General features: G+C 53.2%; 2 protein-coding genes across 5 annotated transcripts; both read right to left on the bottom strand.

Moving 5' to 3' along the window:
• Positions 1–617: 617 nt before the first annotated feature.
• Positions 618–3,639, bottom strand: PCYOX1L (prenylcysteine oxidase 1 like). Of its 2 annotated transcripts, XM_041489873.1 has the most exons (6): positions 3,599–3,639; positions 3,127–3,333; positions 2,506–2,680; positions 2,215–2,426; positions 1,986–2,126; positions 618–1,427 (listed from the first exon to the last, which is right to left on the bottom strand). In XM_041489873.1, exons 2-6 carry the CDS (start codon positions 3,149–3,151, stop codon positions 769–771), a joined length of 1,212 nt encoding a protein of 403 aa, XP_041345807.1. In that variant the 5' UTR covers positions 3,152–3,333; positions 3,599–3,639; the 3' UTR covers positions 618–768. The 2 variants fall into 2 exon arrangements, with proteins under 2 accessions (XP_041345807.1, XP_041345806.1); XM_041489872.1 differs by lacking the exons at positions 3,127–3,333; positions 3,599–3,639 and having other exon boundaries at positions 2,506–3,105.
• A 1,854-nt stretch (positions 3,640–5,493) lies between these two features.
• GRPEL2 (GrpE like 2, mitochondrial) lies at positions 5,494–17,130 on the bottom strand. 3 transcript variants are annotated; one of them, XM_041489875.1, is made up of 5 exons: positions 16,297–17,130; positions 13,179–13,374; positions 12,137–12,305; positions 11,220–11,301; positions 5,494–9,288 (listed from the first exon to the last, which is right to left on the bottom strand). In XM_041489875.1, the coding sequence occupies exons 2-5, from the start codon at positions 13,274–13,276 to the stop codon at positions 8,930–8,932; spliced, it is 708 nt and encodes a 235-aa protein (XP_041345809.1). In that variant the 5' UTR covers positions 13,277–13,374; positions 16,297–17,130; the 3' UTR covers positions 5,494–8,929. The 3 variants fall into 3 exon arrangements, with proteins under 3 accessions (XP_041345809.1, XP_041345810.1, XP_041345811.1); XM_041489876.1 differs by lacking the exon at positions 13,179–13,374 and having other exon boundaries at positions 16,297–17,020; XM_041489877.1 differs by lacking the exons at positions 13,179–13,374; positions 16,297–17,130 and adding an exon at positions 12,625–13,094.
• Between the last annotated feature and the right edge of the window lie 236 nt (positions 17,131–17,366).

The following is a 17,366-nucleotide window of genomic DNA, read 5'->3' as shown; positions in this document are numbered from 1 at the left end:
CAACAGCTCCTGGCAGCACCCAGCCCTCCTGTCCTTCCCAGCCCTCCTGTCCTTCCCAGTCCTCCCCAGTCCCTCCCAGTCCTTCCCAGCTGTCCCACAGGTTCCTCTGTGCCAGGCTGGGCAGTCCAAGGAGCAGGGCGAGCTGCTGTCGGTTTGAGCAGCTTCTGAGGTCTCAATAAAGTGCATTGCTGGCCCTGGTCTGAGCTGCCCCTGCCTTGGCCCCTCTGTCCTGCCCAGCTTCTCCCACTGAGGCCCTTCTGCTCCCCCGGACACAAGCCTGGACACCCCCAAGCACAGAGCACCTGGCAGGAGCTGTGAGAGCCCTCCCTGCATCCCTGGGGCACAGGAGCAGGGCAGGGCTCCAGGCATGGGAGAGGCTGTGGGATCTGCAGCCCTACCTGTGAGGTTCCCAAGGGCAAAGCCAGGAAGGCAGGAGAGAGCTGGGAAGCTCGGGGGGACCCACCTGCTGCCAATGCCAGCCAGCCTCACCCCTGAAAGCCTCCCAAGATCCCTCCCAAACACTGTGACCCTTTTTCAGGAGAAGGCACAGGCTCCTTTCCAGCAGAGCCTGGGGTGAGGGAACAGAGAAACTGAGGCACACGGCACAGACACAGCAACACTGGGCAGGAACTGTATTCCTGAAGGCTTTCAAGTCACCGGGACACAGCCTGTCCCTTGTCCCCCAGCCCCCCCCGGCCTCCCCAAGGCAATAAATACTCCCCAAACTACCACACACCAAAGCTCCTGGCCCACCACCCCTCGCGGGCGTCACAGCTCCGTCTTCACCTTGTGCATCAAGTCCTTCTGGTCGATCTTCTCCAGCTCCTGATGCCAGCGGTTGTAAGCCAGCAGCGCCACGTTTTTGGCGGCCACCGCTGTCATCTCCATGGAGCTGGCCACCCACTCCACGCCGCTGAGGTAGAAGAGGTTCTCGTGGAGCACGATGGGCGGCAGCGCCTTGGCGGCGTCGTAGCGCGGGTACGTCTGCCACTCCGCCACCTGCACCGAGTAGTAGGACCTGAAGAGGGTCTTCAGCTGGGGCTTGTCCAGCGGCTGCTGGGACAGCACGCGCCACACCGCCGCCTCCTGCGGCTGCTTGCGCCGGAACGCCGCCGAGATGTTGACGGGGCAGATGTTGTCCATGGCGTGGAAGAAGAGGTCGGGGGTGTCGGTGGTGAGGATGCTGGTGAAAGGGAACAGCTTGGGGTCGGGGAAGCCGAAGTAGGAGGAGTTGAGGTAGCCGTGCACCACGGAGGTGACGGAGGGCTGGAAGGCTCCGGGGAAGTCGGCGACGGGGGGGTGGAAGTTGTCGAAGGTGAAGTTGGTCCTGCTGGGATGCAGCGGAGTCGTCAGCACCACCAGGTCGTAGAAAGCCGAGCCCTGGCCTTCGGTGCTCTCGTAGTGGACCTGGTACAGGGCTCTCCCCTCTGAAGAGAGACAGGGGACAGTCAGGAGCAGCCCTGAGCCCCAGGTGGTGCTGCCCTGACCCTCTTTTTTCCAACCATCCCCTGGTTTTGCAGCACACACCAGTGCTGGACCACAGCACCTGATGGTTACAGAAGAGTTTCTGATGCCTTAGGATGGCAGAAAGGCTTCATTAAGACATAAAATGTTTCCAGAGAGGCCCAGCCTAGTGGGGGCAAAGAGGACTGGGGGAACACAGCCCACATCCCAGATATTTTTCTGCTGTGGTGGAAGGGGGAGCGAGCCTGCAACAAGGATGGTGCCACAGGAGAACCTGATGGACCTCAGGAGGGAGGGAGGGCAACCTCAGGCCTGAGGTTGGTGCTGCAGGGTCCCCACTGGATCAGACAAAGGGAGAAGGACAGACCCCCACTGGATCAGACAAAGGGAGGACAGACCCTCAGGGCCTCTCCCAAATGCCTCACCAGGACCAGGATGCCCTCCAGCCACAGCATTCCCATGCTGCCACCACCAGCCTCCCACCCTGGTGCACCCAGAGCCACACCCACGCCCAGGCTCACCCGAGCTGTGCAGGGAGATGCCTGTCACCCTGGCAGAGATGACATTAGCTTTGGTCAGCTTCAGCAGACCTGAACACACCAGCTTATTCCCTCCTTCCACCGCCCAGGTGCTGCCCTGGGCTCCCGCCAGCGACATGGCCCCTGCAGAGAGGAAGACAAGGGTGGCTCCACAGCCCGGCCACAGAGGGGACACTGAGGAGTGTCACACAGCAAGAGGAGGTGGCTTCACCTGCGAAGGCGGGCACCAGCACGGACTGGCCGTAGCTGGAGCGCAGGACGGCGGCGATGACGTCGTCCACGAAGCGCTGGGTGACACCGACCTCCAGCAGGGACTCGGCCACCGAGCGCCGGGTCATGTTCACGAAGGCCTCGCCCCCCAGCGAGCGCAGCAGCTCCTCCAGGCTGGAGAAGGCGTAGCCGTGTGCCTGGTACTTGTAGATCCTGGAGGGGACAGGAGCAGGGGGCACCTGGTGATGCCCTGGTGCCAGGGAAACCCCCCCAGCCCCACGGGCTCTCCTACCTCATGAACTTCTCCATCACCTCCTCCACCCACATCTGCAGGCGCAGGAAGCTGATGCCATAGTGCCACCAGAGGCGGAAGAGGTTGAGCAGGTACCAGTCGGTCTCCTCCAGGACGAAGTGCTCCCCGCTGAAGATGGCGCTTTTCCCGGCCACCTCGCGCCGGTGCTTGAGGCCTGCAGGAGCACAGGGACCGCGTGGCTGCCCCTCCCTGGGGCCGGCTGGCTCCTGGGAAAGGCCAGCACTGGACATGTCCAGGCAGGGATAGGGGCGAAGATGCTCTTGGAGGAGCATCAGGAGTGAGAGACCGCAAGGCACAGGCTCCCAGCCACAGCATGTTGGGGCATCTCATGGAGCTGCTGCTGACTGGGACACACTGGTAGGAGTTTGTGAACAACTGCCCAACACTAATTCCAGCAGGATTCCTCTGATGGTGACCACCATGCCCCTTTCTCTCTCCAGGGCACAACAGCAGAGACAGCAAGGGGCTCACCACATTCCTTGGGTGCCAAGGACGACTGGCAGTAACCCACCCCACTACCCCCAGCACAGAGCCTGGGGGTGTCCCAGCCCCCCAGCTCAGCCAGGGAAGCCATGCAAGCACTGGGCCGCCCGGTCTCACCCAGGATCTTGACGAAGTCCTGCATGTGGAGGCTGAGGGCGTGGATGGAGGCTCCGCGGCTCTCATACTGCTGCTTGTTGACGGTGACGGTGGCCAGGCGCCCGCCCACGCCCGCCGCCTCGTACACGTCCAGCTGCACCTGCGGCCCGAAGTGCTGCTGCAGGAAGTACGCGGAGGCCGAGCCCCCCAGCCCGGCGCCCACCACGGCTGCGGGCGAGAGCGGCGAGAGGCCGGGTCAGCATCGCCCCGGGGGCGCGGGGGGTCCCGCCGCTCCCCCGGCCGCGGTGGGGAAACGCCAGCGCCGCCTGCGAGGGCGGCGATGCTCGGGGATGGGGATGCAGGGTGCGGAGCGCAGCGGTGCGGTGCGGAACGCTCCGTGCCGGCCCGGCGGGGAGGGGAGGCGGCCCGGTGCTGCCGGCCCCCGCCCGCGGGCTCCCGGAGGCCCACCCCACCCTACGGCATCCCCGCGTACCGATGGAGCGCGGCGCGGCGCGGGCGGCGGGCGCGGCCGGGAGCGCGGCCAGCAGGGCTCGGCCCCCGCGCCCCCCGCCCCGCCCCGAGCCCGGCACGGCGGCACCGGAGCCGGAGAGTGGCGCTGAGGGGACACGGGGGACGCTGGCATCCTGCCGATGTTCCCTGCCAGCAGCTCCCTGCTCTCCGCTCCTCACACGCGTCCCACAGCGAGGCCCCAGCCTGGCTGCCCCGGCAGCCCAGCTCAGTTTTCCGTAGTCCATGTGCACAGGGTGATGCTCGCGGAGCGGAGCAGGCTGGGTCCTGCCTGCCTCATGCAGCAGCAAAGGCGTCTCCAGCTTTCGCTCGGACTTGCTGCCCTGGGCAAAACAAGGTGCCTGACAGCGAGCGGTTTGTGCCAAGGGCATCCCACGGGAGCCCGCTGCTACTCGGATTACAAAGGATAGCAAAGGCTGAGCAAAAACTCTCGAACAGGTTGGACGTGTAATTACAGACCCAGAGCCTGCTGCAGCCCAGGGCTGGCTCCTTACCAAGGGACAGAATTTTGTTTGAGAATACATCACTTTGTCTCCAGGAAACACAGCACAAGCACAGGCCCCTTCCTTTCCCCAGCCAGGAATCACTTCAGAGTTTCTGCATGGGGAGCACATACAACCCTGAACCTCAAGGGTGAATATTTGGGGTGGGCACAGACAAAAATTACCCGTGCTCAGGTCCCCCTCACAATGGGCAGGATCCCACCGGGATGGGGAGAGGACGATCCCAAGCAGCTCAAAACACAGCACACAAATATCTTTGCAGCACATCTCGGGTTTTAACAAGCTCTTACTTAACCAGCCTGATTTCCCCAGGGCTGTGGGTGACAAATCTGCTGCGCACAGGGCTCCCAGGCAGGTCAGCACTGCTCCCAGTCCCCGCCCTGCTCGCAGGAGTTCTGGATATTTTATCATGCCATAAGCAAAATGTTCTGCCCCGAGCTCTGAGGCCTTTCTGCACATGGTGCTTTGAGAACTCCCAACTCTCACTGTTGCTGCAGAGAAAACCAGCAGAGCCAGAAATTGCCTAATGGCAGCAGCAGGATTTCCTGGGCTGGGGTGCGTTTTAGCAGGATGAGGAAAAGCCCCTGCGATGGGCCATCACCCCTGCAGCAGGCTGGCTTTGCCGGCAGATCTTTAGCACGGAAATATTGATCTCACCCCCATAAAGACTATTTCTAAAGGGTCTTTTGCAAATGCTTTTTATTGCAGGGAGAAGTGCCCGGGGGCATCCAGAGCTCTGGGAGAACAAGGCCCACCCACACAGCACCAAGTGGCACGGCAAAAGCAGGAATGGAGGCTCAGCTATTTTTGCAGAGAATGAAATTTGTTACAAACACGCCCTCACAGAGAAAGCCTCGCCTTTTCTCCCTCAAATCCCTGAAATCACAGCCTGCCTGCGGGTACCACGGTGTGCAGGCACCCTGTAAATTAACCCACCCTTAACTGCAGTGCTGCACAATCCCCTGGGTTGCTGCAGCACAGCACACACAGGCAGCAGAGCCAAGCAAAGATAAACCCACAGATCCAGATTTCAGCTGTTGGCAGAGCTGATCCAGCCACCACCAGAGGCTGGCAGAAAACATTTTTCTCCACAGTCATCCAGGAGCAGACACAGCAGAAGGTGTGGAAATGCCTGGGCAGGTAATCAGTGCAGGAATCACTGACACCAACCCTGTGTGTGTGCATTTCTGGGAGTCCTCCTCAAGCATTGTTAATAAAATGTTCAGCCACATGCTGCTGTGGCCCTTTCACAGACAATGAGACCAGGAAAAGCCAGAAACCTTCCCATGTGCAGCCCCAGCTGGCTGGAGTTGGAATGAACAGCAGCTTGGGGCAGGGAAAAGGCAAGAGAAGTCACTGCAATTCTTCTGTTTTATTAGCAAATGGACAGAATCTGGACAGCTAAAGGAAATCAGACCTTTCCAACAGCAACGCAAATGTTGTTGTCAATTTCTTGCACTGCTCTCACACATCTCTGTCTTTCATACAGCCAGAACCTTTGGGTAAACAAAGAGCACAGAAACACACAAAAATTACAATATATACACATTTTGCCCCCACCTCAATGGCCTTGGATTTTTGGACATTAGCAACGCTTTGTTCATTTGACTTTACAAATAATACCAAAACACCTTGCATTTTAAAATAAAAAAATACTACAATATTCACAATATAAACCTTAAATACTCTTTTTTTTTTTTTAATTAAGGTACTGCTAGGAGCTATTGAGTGATCACAGCTCTTCCAACAGAAGCTCTGCTGCTTGAAGCACTGGGAAGTTCAGGTTCACAAAGCAACATCCATTTCATTCTGCACTGCTCCTGCTCAGAGTTCAGATCTTGCCATGCTCATGACAGTGCCACTGGAGACTTGTCCAGGTGTGGAAATGACCAAAAGGTACATGACACTTCCTCTCCTCTGCTATTCCTGCCCTGTTCATGTATTCCTGTGTTTTATTGAACAGTCACTGGGTAAAGTGACTGCAGAGGAGCAGCTCGTGGGACAGGGCCCTCCCTGCAGGAGTTACAGAAACAGGGCAGAAAAAGCAGCAAAAACCAAGGAGAAATTCACCCCACCCTTCCACAATCTCATCCAGGACAAAAAAAAAAAACATTAAGTGTGCTTGAAAGGCAAGAGAATCAAATTTTACCTGGGAAATCTGGATTCTGTGATGGAATCCAGGTTTGGTTATTTCATTTTCACTTCACCTTTCAAAGGAAGCAGAAACTGGGACAAACAACAGCTACAGGATTTATCTCTTTGGTAACATCTGTGAAAGTCTCTCAGCATTGCCTCCATTTCACAGGAATCATAAAACCTGACAGGATCCTGTAGAAGTTTTGCAGGTTTCACTGGGAGAAGAACTTGCCCCAAATTAAAGAGGGCCTCTGTGAGGGTGGGAAAGCCTGCAGAGGAGCTGGATCCCTCAGAGTCCTGCTGCAGCCACCCTGCAGTGCCTCAGTGAGAGCAGAGCCCAGACACACACGCTGATAAATCCTCTCTCAGTACAGACAGAAGGTCTGGAGTGCATTTTAGGGAATTTCCTTAAGGCAGAAGTGGGTGAACACTGGCTGAGGAGACAGGCAGAGTTGGCAAACCCAAGTTGGACTGAGTGGCTGTAACACTTTTTTTACAGTCCAGTGGCTCCATGGGTGAGTTTAAAGAGGATTTGGATCCCATCCTTCCTGGTCACACCCAGCTGCAGCCTCTCTGTGACAGAAAACTGTCTGTAGTGTAAAATGCCTGTGCTTCTGTTTGGCTCCTTACAACTAAAGTTTCACTTTCAAAGTTGGTTTCCAGCTTTCCCCCACTGTTCCTTCCAGCTGAGGACATGGGCTCCTTACTTTTGAGGAAGAACAGCCAGATTTGTAGTGTCACATTTCATGTTTTACCATTCTTCTCTGGAGAAACAGCGTACCCTGGTGACCTGCTCAGCACAATGGATAGGAAGTCCTGTTTATCTGTGAAACTTCCAAAAACAAGGTAATAATACAAGACACTGTACAAGAGGTTTGCCCATGAGCTACAGCTGCCAGAAGTGCTGTTTCAGGGCTGAAATCTCCAGTACCTCCCTCAGAACCTACTGCACAGAGGCAGAAACCCACACTCCAAAAAGGATCCATTACAGACTCACACCACAGCTGCCACTAAAAAAGGTTGCATGGAGCAGGTTAGAAATGTGCAGATTCCTTAAATTTCTTGGATGCCAACCCACTAACTGCACACAGTCTCCCCAGGTGAAAGACTGGCAGTATTAAAGGCTGTGACAATCCTGAAGTCCACTACAAAAGGGTTTTTCAGCTGAAGCCTCCAAATGAATGGGAGAAGAATAAATTTTTTTCCAAACCAGGGATGGCATCCACTCTAAGTAAAGCACTTTTGGAAGTGCATTTGGCAGATTATGGAACCAATTCCAGAAAGTAAAAAAAGAAGGAATGAACAAATCAGTAAGAAACAAGCTGAAAACCAACTATTCCTGGTTTTCTGGCTTAACTGTTCTTCTGTCATTTGGCTGCTTGCTGCTCTGCAAAGGGTTAAATTCTGATCCTCCTCAGTGACTGCATCCTTTCAGCTGAGATAAATGAACTCCCAGGCAATAAGGCCAGTGGGAAATACATATGTGCTGTGACAACAACATGCCTCCAACCAGGAGGACAGCTCGAGGTCAGCTTTCACTTCCTCAGCCTTCTGCTTCTCTTGCTTTCTTGTCACTGCTGCTAAAATTGGTTCAAGGGCACTTGAGACTTTGAAGCAAAGATTTTTTCTCCTTGCATCAAAACCCAAAAGGTTTCATATTTACTAGGATCATTGAAAGTAGAATCAGAATGTGGACTGGAAGTTGGTGTAATCTGAGGATCTTTACCAGAGACCTGAGAAAACAGAACAGTCCAGATTTCCTGCTTAAGGGCACAGCTCCATTTTGCCAGCAGCTGCAACAAAGAGCACATAGTTTATCATGCTTGAAAGCTGCACAAATACCCACCAGGGAAGAGAAATTACTCTCCTCTAAAACATACATTTGGGTTGGAGATTAAGAGATGTGAGGACAGTTTTCTGGCTCCACCACAAATCACTGCTCCCTGTTTTACCTTTGGGAACAAAGAGTCAAGCTGGAATTTTATGTGGACAAGGAATATTACCATTAGTCTGACCTAACAACTGAATTCTTTTTAAACCCTCATCTCTATTCAACTCTAGTACAACAGAGATTCCATGAATTCCAAATTGTTTTCCTGAAGCAAGTAAGAAAAAGCTGCCCCTAAATGTTATTTCAAGTGATCATCTTCACCCCATCCGAGGGGTGTGGGGACAAGGGAAGACATCAAAACCAGGTGATAATAATACTCATCCCTCTGGACTTTTCCCAGTGCTTTGCACATGAAAAGCCTCACCACATCCCTGTGAGGTAGGTCAGTATTATTACAGTCCATTAGTACAGCTGTGGAAAGTGAGGCAGAGAAGTTCCTTTCCTGGAGGCCACTGCAGGAGTCTCCCTCAGAGATGGAACAGGGAGACAAGAAGAGCATTTCCCTTTCTCTCCACATCTCCCCTCTTCCCCATACAAACCACGGAGAAATAAGCAGACAAGGAGGCTACAGTGCCCCAAACTTCTGACAAACAGCAGGACTGCAAGGCTCCAAGGAGGATCATTAAACACACGAGTACCTCAGAACGAACGGCGACGCCCCCGAAGCCATCCCACGACACAACCCCAGCTCAATAAATAAGCAAACACACGCAGCTGTGACTGTCCCCAGCCCAGCGAGGTCCCAGGTGGAGCAGCTGAAGCCACGTCACTCCTGTGCCTCCACGGCCACGCCGACCAGCGCGTGCCTGATGGTGCGGCCGTGCAGTTTGTAGCCGTCCTGCGTGACCAGCGCCACCGTGCCCGGCTGCATGCCCTCGGCCGGCACGTGGCAGATGATCTCGTGGTCGTAGGGGTCGTACCTGCCACCCACGGGGTTCATCTTCTGCAGGCCGTGCTTGGCAAAGACGCTCTGAAGCTTGGCCTCGATGAGGGAGAGGCCCTCGTAGATCTTCTTCAGGGTGGGGTTGGGATCGCTGGGCTCCTCCGCGTGGCCCGCGGCGCTCTCGGCTGTCTTCTCCAGGATGTCTGCCACCTCCACCAGGTCCCTGCAGAAACTCTGGATGCCTGCAGGAAGGACATGAAGGACAGCTTACAGAACATCCAGAGCTCCAGGACCAAGGACAGACAAAGTCACAGTGGTTTGAAGGCACCTTTAAAGCTGCTCATTGATTTGGAGTTAATTTAGCAAGACAGGAGGTGGCTTCTGATTGCTGGAACAAAAGCTTCAGCATTAAAAGTAATCTAAAGACTCCCCAAACCAAGGTATATGCAGGAAATGCACATCCATACCATGACCATATATATATTTGGTATTCCTGACAAAGCAGAGCATTAATGTCTCACTCCAGACAGTTTTTTGCAACTCAGATTTGTCATTTAGGACTCTGCTCCACACCCCCTGCTCCAGTCCCACTGACATAATTTTGTCACACAAATGCCCATTCCACAGGGAACAAACACAATGGTGGGAAGCAAAAACAATGCATGGCTATTCAGAAGTACAAAATCCCCAATTTATTCATAGCTTAAAACCATTGTGGAGGGACTGGACCAAAATGGTTCTTCAGTTGGTCATGAAAAACCAGGCAGGTTTTGTCATTCACAAATAATAACAAAAGGGTTAGACTGGCTGCATTTCTAGCAGTGGTTTCTTGCACAGCGCAGAAATTCCAGGAAAAGCTGCCTCCCTCAGTTACATAAATGTCATAACTCTCTGACTGGAATGACACATTAGGGAAACAGAGAAAATGAGGCAATAGTCAGGTGCTGTCTGCAGCTGTACATGTGAACAAAGGGAGAGGAAGGAGATGCAGCAAAGCAGCAGACAGAAGCCCAGCAATTACCACTCATTTCATGGAATCAGAGTCATTCAGGCTGCTCAAGACCTTGAGGATCATCAAGTCAGCACTGCCAAGGCCACCACTAAACCGTGTCACAGGCTTTCCAACACCTCCAGGCATGGTGACCCCACCTCCTCCCTGGGCAGCCAGTGCTTGGCAACACTCTCAGTGAAGAAATGTCTCCTAAAACCTAATCTAAACCTCCCCTGGCACAACCTGAGGCTGCTTCCTTTTGTCTTACCTCTCATCAATTGGGAAAAGAGACTAACCCCACCTTCCTATGATCTCCTTTCAGATTTTCCTCTTATCCACAGATCTCCAAGTTTCACTCTGTGAGCAATTTCTAATAAAGAACTTATTTTTTCTTCATGCTACATATCAAATCCCAAAAGCTCAAAAAACCCTCTCAAAATCAATCATCCTGTTGTTGATTATCACCAAACTCAGCAGCCATTTTATAGCACCATGGGTGGAAGGTAAGAAAATATAGCAGCTCTAATTTCAAGGCTGCTAGAATTAGCTAACAATAAACCTCTTGAGATCCATGCATTATGGAGAAAAACAGTTTTTCATTCTCAGAGATGGTTCTGGCACAGTGCAATGCCTGAACAGCACTTTCTTCCCCCTTCACCTGCTTCTGCTGCCAAAGCTACAAATCCAGCTCGTTTCATTGATGCAAAAATATTTCTTTTAGAGGTTTTAAACATCTAATCTAGAGATTGACAACTGCTGCCCCAGGCTGCATCTACCTCCAGTGAAGTGAAGCAGAGGAGGCTGTTAATATAGTAAAGGAGATCACAACCTGATGACACAGCTGAGTATAAAATACACCCTGCCAGAGCCAATCCTCAGCACACAGCAGAGCCTGCATTTTTAACCAAGTCAGCAGAACTAAACTCAGCTGCACTGGGACTATTAAAAAAAAAAAAGTCGCAATTCTGTGATTCTGTGGGTAAACCTGATAGGACAGGACACAGCTGGACAGAAGAGAAAAAAAACAGTGATTAAGCCCAAATATCAAGAGTCCAGGCCAAACATCACAGCAGGCTTTGAAATAAACGAGGGAGGGCAGGACAGGGGGACAGAAAAGCTGCTGATCAGCATTTTCTGCTTGGGCAGGCAGGCCAGTGCAGTAAACACAGCCCTTCAGCTTACCAAAGAGTTTGGCATCTTCCACAAACTTCTGCGTTCTCCTCCGGACGTTCTCGGAATCTGCCAAAGCTCTCCGGTATCGCTCCTGTAACCACAGAGGGGACACATCAAACCTGCAGGAAAAACCTCTCCTGACACTGCAAACCCCTCAGAAATGCTTTAAAAAGAGAAGCTTGTGCTGGGCTTTGCATTTTCATACAAAGACAAGTCCTACTGATTAACCAAAAACTGGAAATCTTTCACAAGACCCAAGGAAGACCAAAAATATTCTGGGCACTGAATGGCTGAATTCAGCTGAACAGCCACTGCCAGGCTGCTGCTGAGATCCTCCTCTCTGTGACAGCTGATTTCTCACTCAGAGCAGAATTCTCAGGGTGATTATCTCCACAACAGCCCAGTGCTGTGGTATTTAATCCTCCCTCAGTCACGTGTGTTCTTCAATATAGAACCTGATTTCCATCACACACGGGCACTTAGAAGGGCTTCCCTTCTTGGATAATCTGGATCCAGTGTGACATAAAGCTGTTAAGGAGTGTCCAAAGGAGGGGCATGAGGATGGGGAGGGTCTGGAGAGGCCATGGAGGAGCAGCTGAGGGCACTGGGATTGTGCAGCTGGAGGAGGCTGAGGGGAGAAACATATGACACTAATCAGCACGAAGCTACTGCCACAAGGCTGTGAAAGAAGTGTCCAGCTCCAACACACAGCTCTTCCTGCCAGGAGCACACCATCAGTGCCCTGCTGCTGGCACTGCTGACAGATGGTGTTTTGGGGAAGGCAGGGTGGAATTTCACCCTCTCACACTCAGGGCACAGCTGCTCTGGAGCTCTGTGTGTGTGTGTCACAGCACTGAGGGAAAAATCCAGGGCTGAAAACCAGACCAAGCCAAGGGGACTGAAGCAAAGGCATCCAGCACACTCACAGTTAAATCCCGGACTTGCTCTTCCAATTTGATGGCTTTGTGCTCCAAGGCACAGTCAGAGAGGGGGTGCTTGGGCTCCTCACTGGGGTCCTCTGGGCCACACTCGTCTCCTGTACTTCTCTGCTGAGCTGCAGTGCTGAAAGCACAGGGGCACCCTCTGAAATACAAACTAGGGACAAAGAAACAAAGTTGAGTATCTTCAGGGTCAATGAGAATTCAAGATTAGTGTCAGTATTAAAAGCAGGCTCTCTTAAAAGAGGTACACAGGATTCTACACACAATTTTAGTTCTTTTCAGAAAACACAATCAGCAAAGAAGCACAAAGAGGTGTTTTAAAATTCTTTTATTTTAGACTAGCATGGCACTCAGAGGCTTTACTCCACTTCTTTGGCATACCTTGGAAAGAGTCAAATTTTCACAGAAACACAGAATAAATGAGTTGGAAAACACCTTCAAGACCATCAAGTCAACCTGTACCCAATCCCCACCTTGTCACCAGCCCAGAGCCCTGAGTGCCACATCCAGTCATTCCTTGGACACTTCCAGCACCTCCCTGTCTCTTCCAACATAAATAATTCTGTGATCTCCTGACTGTGTTTCATTCTCCCTCCTACTGTACTTGCTTTTACAAACAACCTGGACAGGGCTCATTCCTGCCAGCGTGAGCCTCAGCTCCACCTCTCTCTCACACCTCACACCAGGAAGAATCTGCAGAACAAAAGAGAATTTACTTCCAAACCAGCTCCATCCAGGAAACATTTCAGTACACACCTAACAAGGAAGGGTGTATTCTCCTTTTTTGGGAGTACCTGGGCTCTTCCTCTGAGCAAAGCTTTCAACACCCCCATCATGCAATGTTTTATATCCCCTCTGTGTAATATTTTCCATACATTAAGTGCACATCTACCCCGTGAAAGGCAACACAGCCCAGAAATCCCCGTGCTGGCACCAACTCCCCTCCCTGTGCTTTTACAGAACAATTCCACTCTGCACAAAGATGCTAATTTAGACCCCAGAATCGATTCAGCTGAGTTCACATTACCAGGCCTGCACCATGAAGCATTCTTCCTCTTTAGCAAGGCTGCATTGCTCAGGTTCAATGTCACACAAGTGCACAGAATTTGTTCTGGGGTCTATCATGAAGCCTCACTGCTGTTCAGCTGTTTTGCCCCTTTTATTCCAGTACCGGAGCTGAGCAGAATTCAATCTCAAGGAGTTAAACCAGCTGAAAAATAACCCTGTAAAACAAGAGGACTTTCCTCTCAGCGTCCCTGAACAGGTCTGCTGACAGATCAGATCAGTGCAAGTGCCAGTACCAAAGAGAAGCCAAATATGTGAGATGTGGGGCAGGGAGGAGGTGTCCCTGAGGGTTTAGACTGGCTCAACCCTCAAAGCCCACCTCGAGAGATCTGCATCTGCCCAAAGACCACCAGGCATCTCCTCCCACCCGTGTTTAACAGCCCAGATGTTTCCTCATTTAAATCCTTAATGGCAGGGTGCTAAATGTCCCACGGCACTAATGACAAACTTCCTCTCCCCACCCGAGGACATTTGCATGTACAGTTTTTATTAAGTGGGTGCTTAAAACATCATCTGTATGTCAAACCACTCCTTTTCAACAAATTATGTGCCAAATACAAACCTCAAAGTGCCTTCTCTACTTACACTTGCTCTAAAGGAGGATTTTCCTCAGACTAATCTTTAAAGAACTGTCTCGTTTCCAGGAATACCAATACAGGAAAAAAAACCCCACATTTCATCCTTGGCTGCTGTTTGGGGCACAAGACCCCATCCTGAATAATTTTTAAGATTCCTGTCACGCTCATTTTATTGACTGATTAACATCGCTTTATCAAAGTTAGAGAAAGTAGATTAAACTGGAGGGCAGGACAGAGCAGAACCTCTTCACCAAGCCTTTAAAAATCAATCTGAGGCTTTCTTTGCTCATAAAAACGTCCATGGGAAGCACCAGCTACAAGCTTTATCCTTTATCATCTCACATTTCATTTCAAAGAGCTGCAGGGACGGAAATCAACCATGCTACAGACGAACCAAAGAACCTGAAACGCAGCTGAGAAATCGCGCTGGGCCCCTCAGAGATGAAACTCCTGTGTTTTAAAAATAGGCTGTGCAGCTCAGTTAACTCCTCTGCCCCCAAGATGCCAAAGCTGGAGAGGTTTTTCTCTCTGTCGGTGGTTACTGGCAGGGATGGGTGTGTTCTGCGTGGGAGAGGGGCATGGAGGAGCCGGTCTCAGCTGCCTACGTGGAGCAGGGAGCTGCCTGCATGGACTCCTCTCTGCAGCCTCTGAACCCAAATCCCAAATCCCAGAGCGCTCCCCCGTGCAGGGACATGCCCCGACAGCCACATGCTGCCAGGAAAAGTTATGGCCAAGAAATCCCAGCCTGACTCCAAAGGGAATTCTTCAGGTCTGTTACGCGGGGTTGAAAATGCCGCTCAATTTACTCCTTGCTGCAGGATGAAAGGAATTCTCCCCAACAAGTGGCAAGAGCTATTTACAGGCTGTCCACTGACTGGGCTCCATCTTCTAGAGGCTGGTTTGATCACAGCTATCCTAAAAATAGGCATGGATCCCACGGGAGGAAGCTGACACATCCTGAAGCGACAGACACGTGTGTGCAGGGGGTTACACAAGTTGGTGTTACAGAAAGATTTACAAAGCGATGTCACAGAAAGCCAAAGAGATAGAAAGAGCAGAGAAGTTGACTGCAGCCATATGGCTTAAGCCAATTGCCCTTCAAGATTAATATTTCAGGGATGAGAGAGGGTTTCTGGTCAGAGCTATGGTATCGTCACCTCTTTCTGGAGCACCCGAGCATTCCGGAGTGACAATCAGCTCTCTCCAACGCAAGGAGAGAGAGCACTCCTGGAACACTCCCTCCTCCTCCCAAATCAGCATGACAAAGCTCTCGAGTGCTGGAGAACATCTGCACTGGTTTCAGCTCTGCTGAGCCTGCTTTGGAAGGAAATCTAATTACTGGCCATTCCTTCGCGCTGTTTCAGCAGGGAGTGACTGCAGAGAGAACGCAGCGCAGGCAGGGGACTGTCCCGCTCGGGGGTGGCCTCACCTCCAGAACTGGGGCAGGTCTGGGTGCCAGGATGTGAGAAACACCTAAAGCTCTCCGAGTGTCCAGAGGAGGGACACGCCGATGGTGAAAGATTCATCGCACATTTTTCAGTGGGGCGAAGCAGTTTTCACCCACATAAGGGAGAGAATTTCCTGACATGCATCTACGTTTAGTCCCAAACACAGCTGCCTTTATTATGTGCTGCAGATTTATTATATTTTAATAGTCTTTTAGTGGTGCTTCTCTTCTAGAAAAAAAAAAAAAAAAAAAAAAAGAAAAAACAAACCAAAACAGGCATTTTGGCTTTTTTTCTTTTCACCTGCCCACACTTCACTCAATAACCAAAGCACCTTTATGGATTTCTCTTTTCTAAGCATATTCCACTATGTAAAAAAAATAAAAGCGTGAGTGCACATTGTCTAAATATTGACACAATTAAATGGATTCTCTTCCCGCGACCACCCAAAACACACTGATAGCACATGTGCCGCCTCACCACCAGAAACAAAACCGGAGGAGCACACTGAACGTGAATAATTAATGAATAAATTAATGAATAAATGGTTCAGCCGGGCGAGACACAGAACCCACCCACAGTGGCAGGAAACCACCTCCCAACGTGACTTACCGAGCGCGGAAACGCTTTGCCTTAAAAACGAACAGTAATTTAAAAAAAAAAAAAATCACTTTTCTGGGAAAGCAGCTCGGTTATGGGGGGTTATTTCTGCTCCAGAGCGTTTTGCGGAGCGCAGAACGGCAGCGCGGGGTTTCGGGGCTGAGATGGGGAGCGGCGGGGGACGATGGAGACCGGCGGGGTCTGGATGTGGGTCCGGGTCGGGGTCCAGATCCGGGCCAGGGTCGTGGTTGGGGTCCGGGTCGGGGTCTAGATCCGGGCCAGGGTCGTGGTTGGGGTCCGGGTCCGGGTGTGGATGCGCTCCCGTTCCCGCCCCCGGCGCGGCGCCCGCCCGGGCCCGGCTCCACGGCGCTGCCACGTCTGTCCCCGACACCCCGCGGGTCCGGGCCACCCCTGTCCCCCCAGCCCGGCCCGGCCCGGCCCGGCCCGCCCCACGTACCTGCCTGTGCCGGCCTTGCCGGCCGCGGGCAGCAGGGCCCCGAGGCGGCGCAGGGAGCGGGCGGCCATGGCCCCGCACGGAGCGGCGGAGCAGGCGGCGGCGATGCGGCCGCGTCACCGCGGAACTACAGCTCCCACACGGCCCTGCGAGCGGCGGGCGGGCCGGCGTGAGGGGCCGGGGGCGTGAGGGCAAGGCGGGGATGGGCAGTGGAGGGCGGGCGGAGGGTGCTCCGCCTGCCGCCGCACACTCGGCTCTGGTACCCCGGCACTCGGCTCCGGGCACAAGGGGCCGGGACCCGGGATTTGGCTCTGGTACCCCGGCACTCGGCTCCGGGCACAAGAGGCCGGGACCCGGGATTTGGCTCTGGGAACCCAGGACTCGGCTCCGGGCACAAGGGGCCGGGACCCGGGATTTGGCTCCGGACACGGCTGCTGTCCCCCGAGACTCGGATCTGGCAGCGGGCTCCGGGACTGGGACCCGGACAGAGCTCCGGTGTGCCAGGGATCAGACCTGGGCACGCAGAACCGGTTCCCCGGAGCTCAGCCCCGGTCACCGCTCCATCCCCCGGGACTCGGACCCGGCCCCGGCCCAATCTCCTGCTCCCGGCCGAGTTCGGCCCTGGACACCGGGTACACAGCTCCCGTCCCTGGGCTCGGCCATGGGCACACGGCTCTGTCCCCACAGGGCTCAGACCCGGACACAGCTCTGCTCACCCCGAGCCACACAGCTCCCACCGCTGGCTGGGCGGGTTAAAGGTGGTAATAGGACAGGTTTCACCTCTAGTTCAGGAAAGGACTGGAAGAGACTGTGATTGTTCCTTACCCGCGGTGAATAAACATTAACCAAAGCCCAAAGCCTTGGCCAAAGTTGCCAACAACTGCGTGAAGGATGAGGGGGAATGGCTTCAAACTGCCAAGCAGAGAGTTAGATGGGATATTGGGAAGGAATTCTTCCCTGTGAGGATGCTGAGGCCATGGCACAGGGTGCCCACAAGAGGCTGCGGCTGTCCCATCCCTGAAGTGTCCAAGGCCAGGTGGATGGAACCTAGAGGAACCTGGGATGGTGGAAGG

The sequence above is a fragment of the Pyrgilauda ruficollis genome, unplaced genomic scaffold (assembly GCF_017590135.1).
Source record: "Pyrgilauda ruficollis isolate IOZ18807 unplaced genomic scaffold, ASM1759013v1 scaffold97, whole genome shotgun sequence".
In the NCBI taxonomy this organism is placed as follows: domain Eukaryota; kingdom Metazoa; phylum Chordata; class Aves; order Passeriformes; family Passeridae; genus Pyrgilauda; species Pyrgilauda ruficollis.
This window is presented reverse-complemented; position numbering and strand designations above follow the sequence as displayed.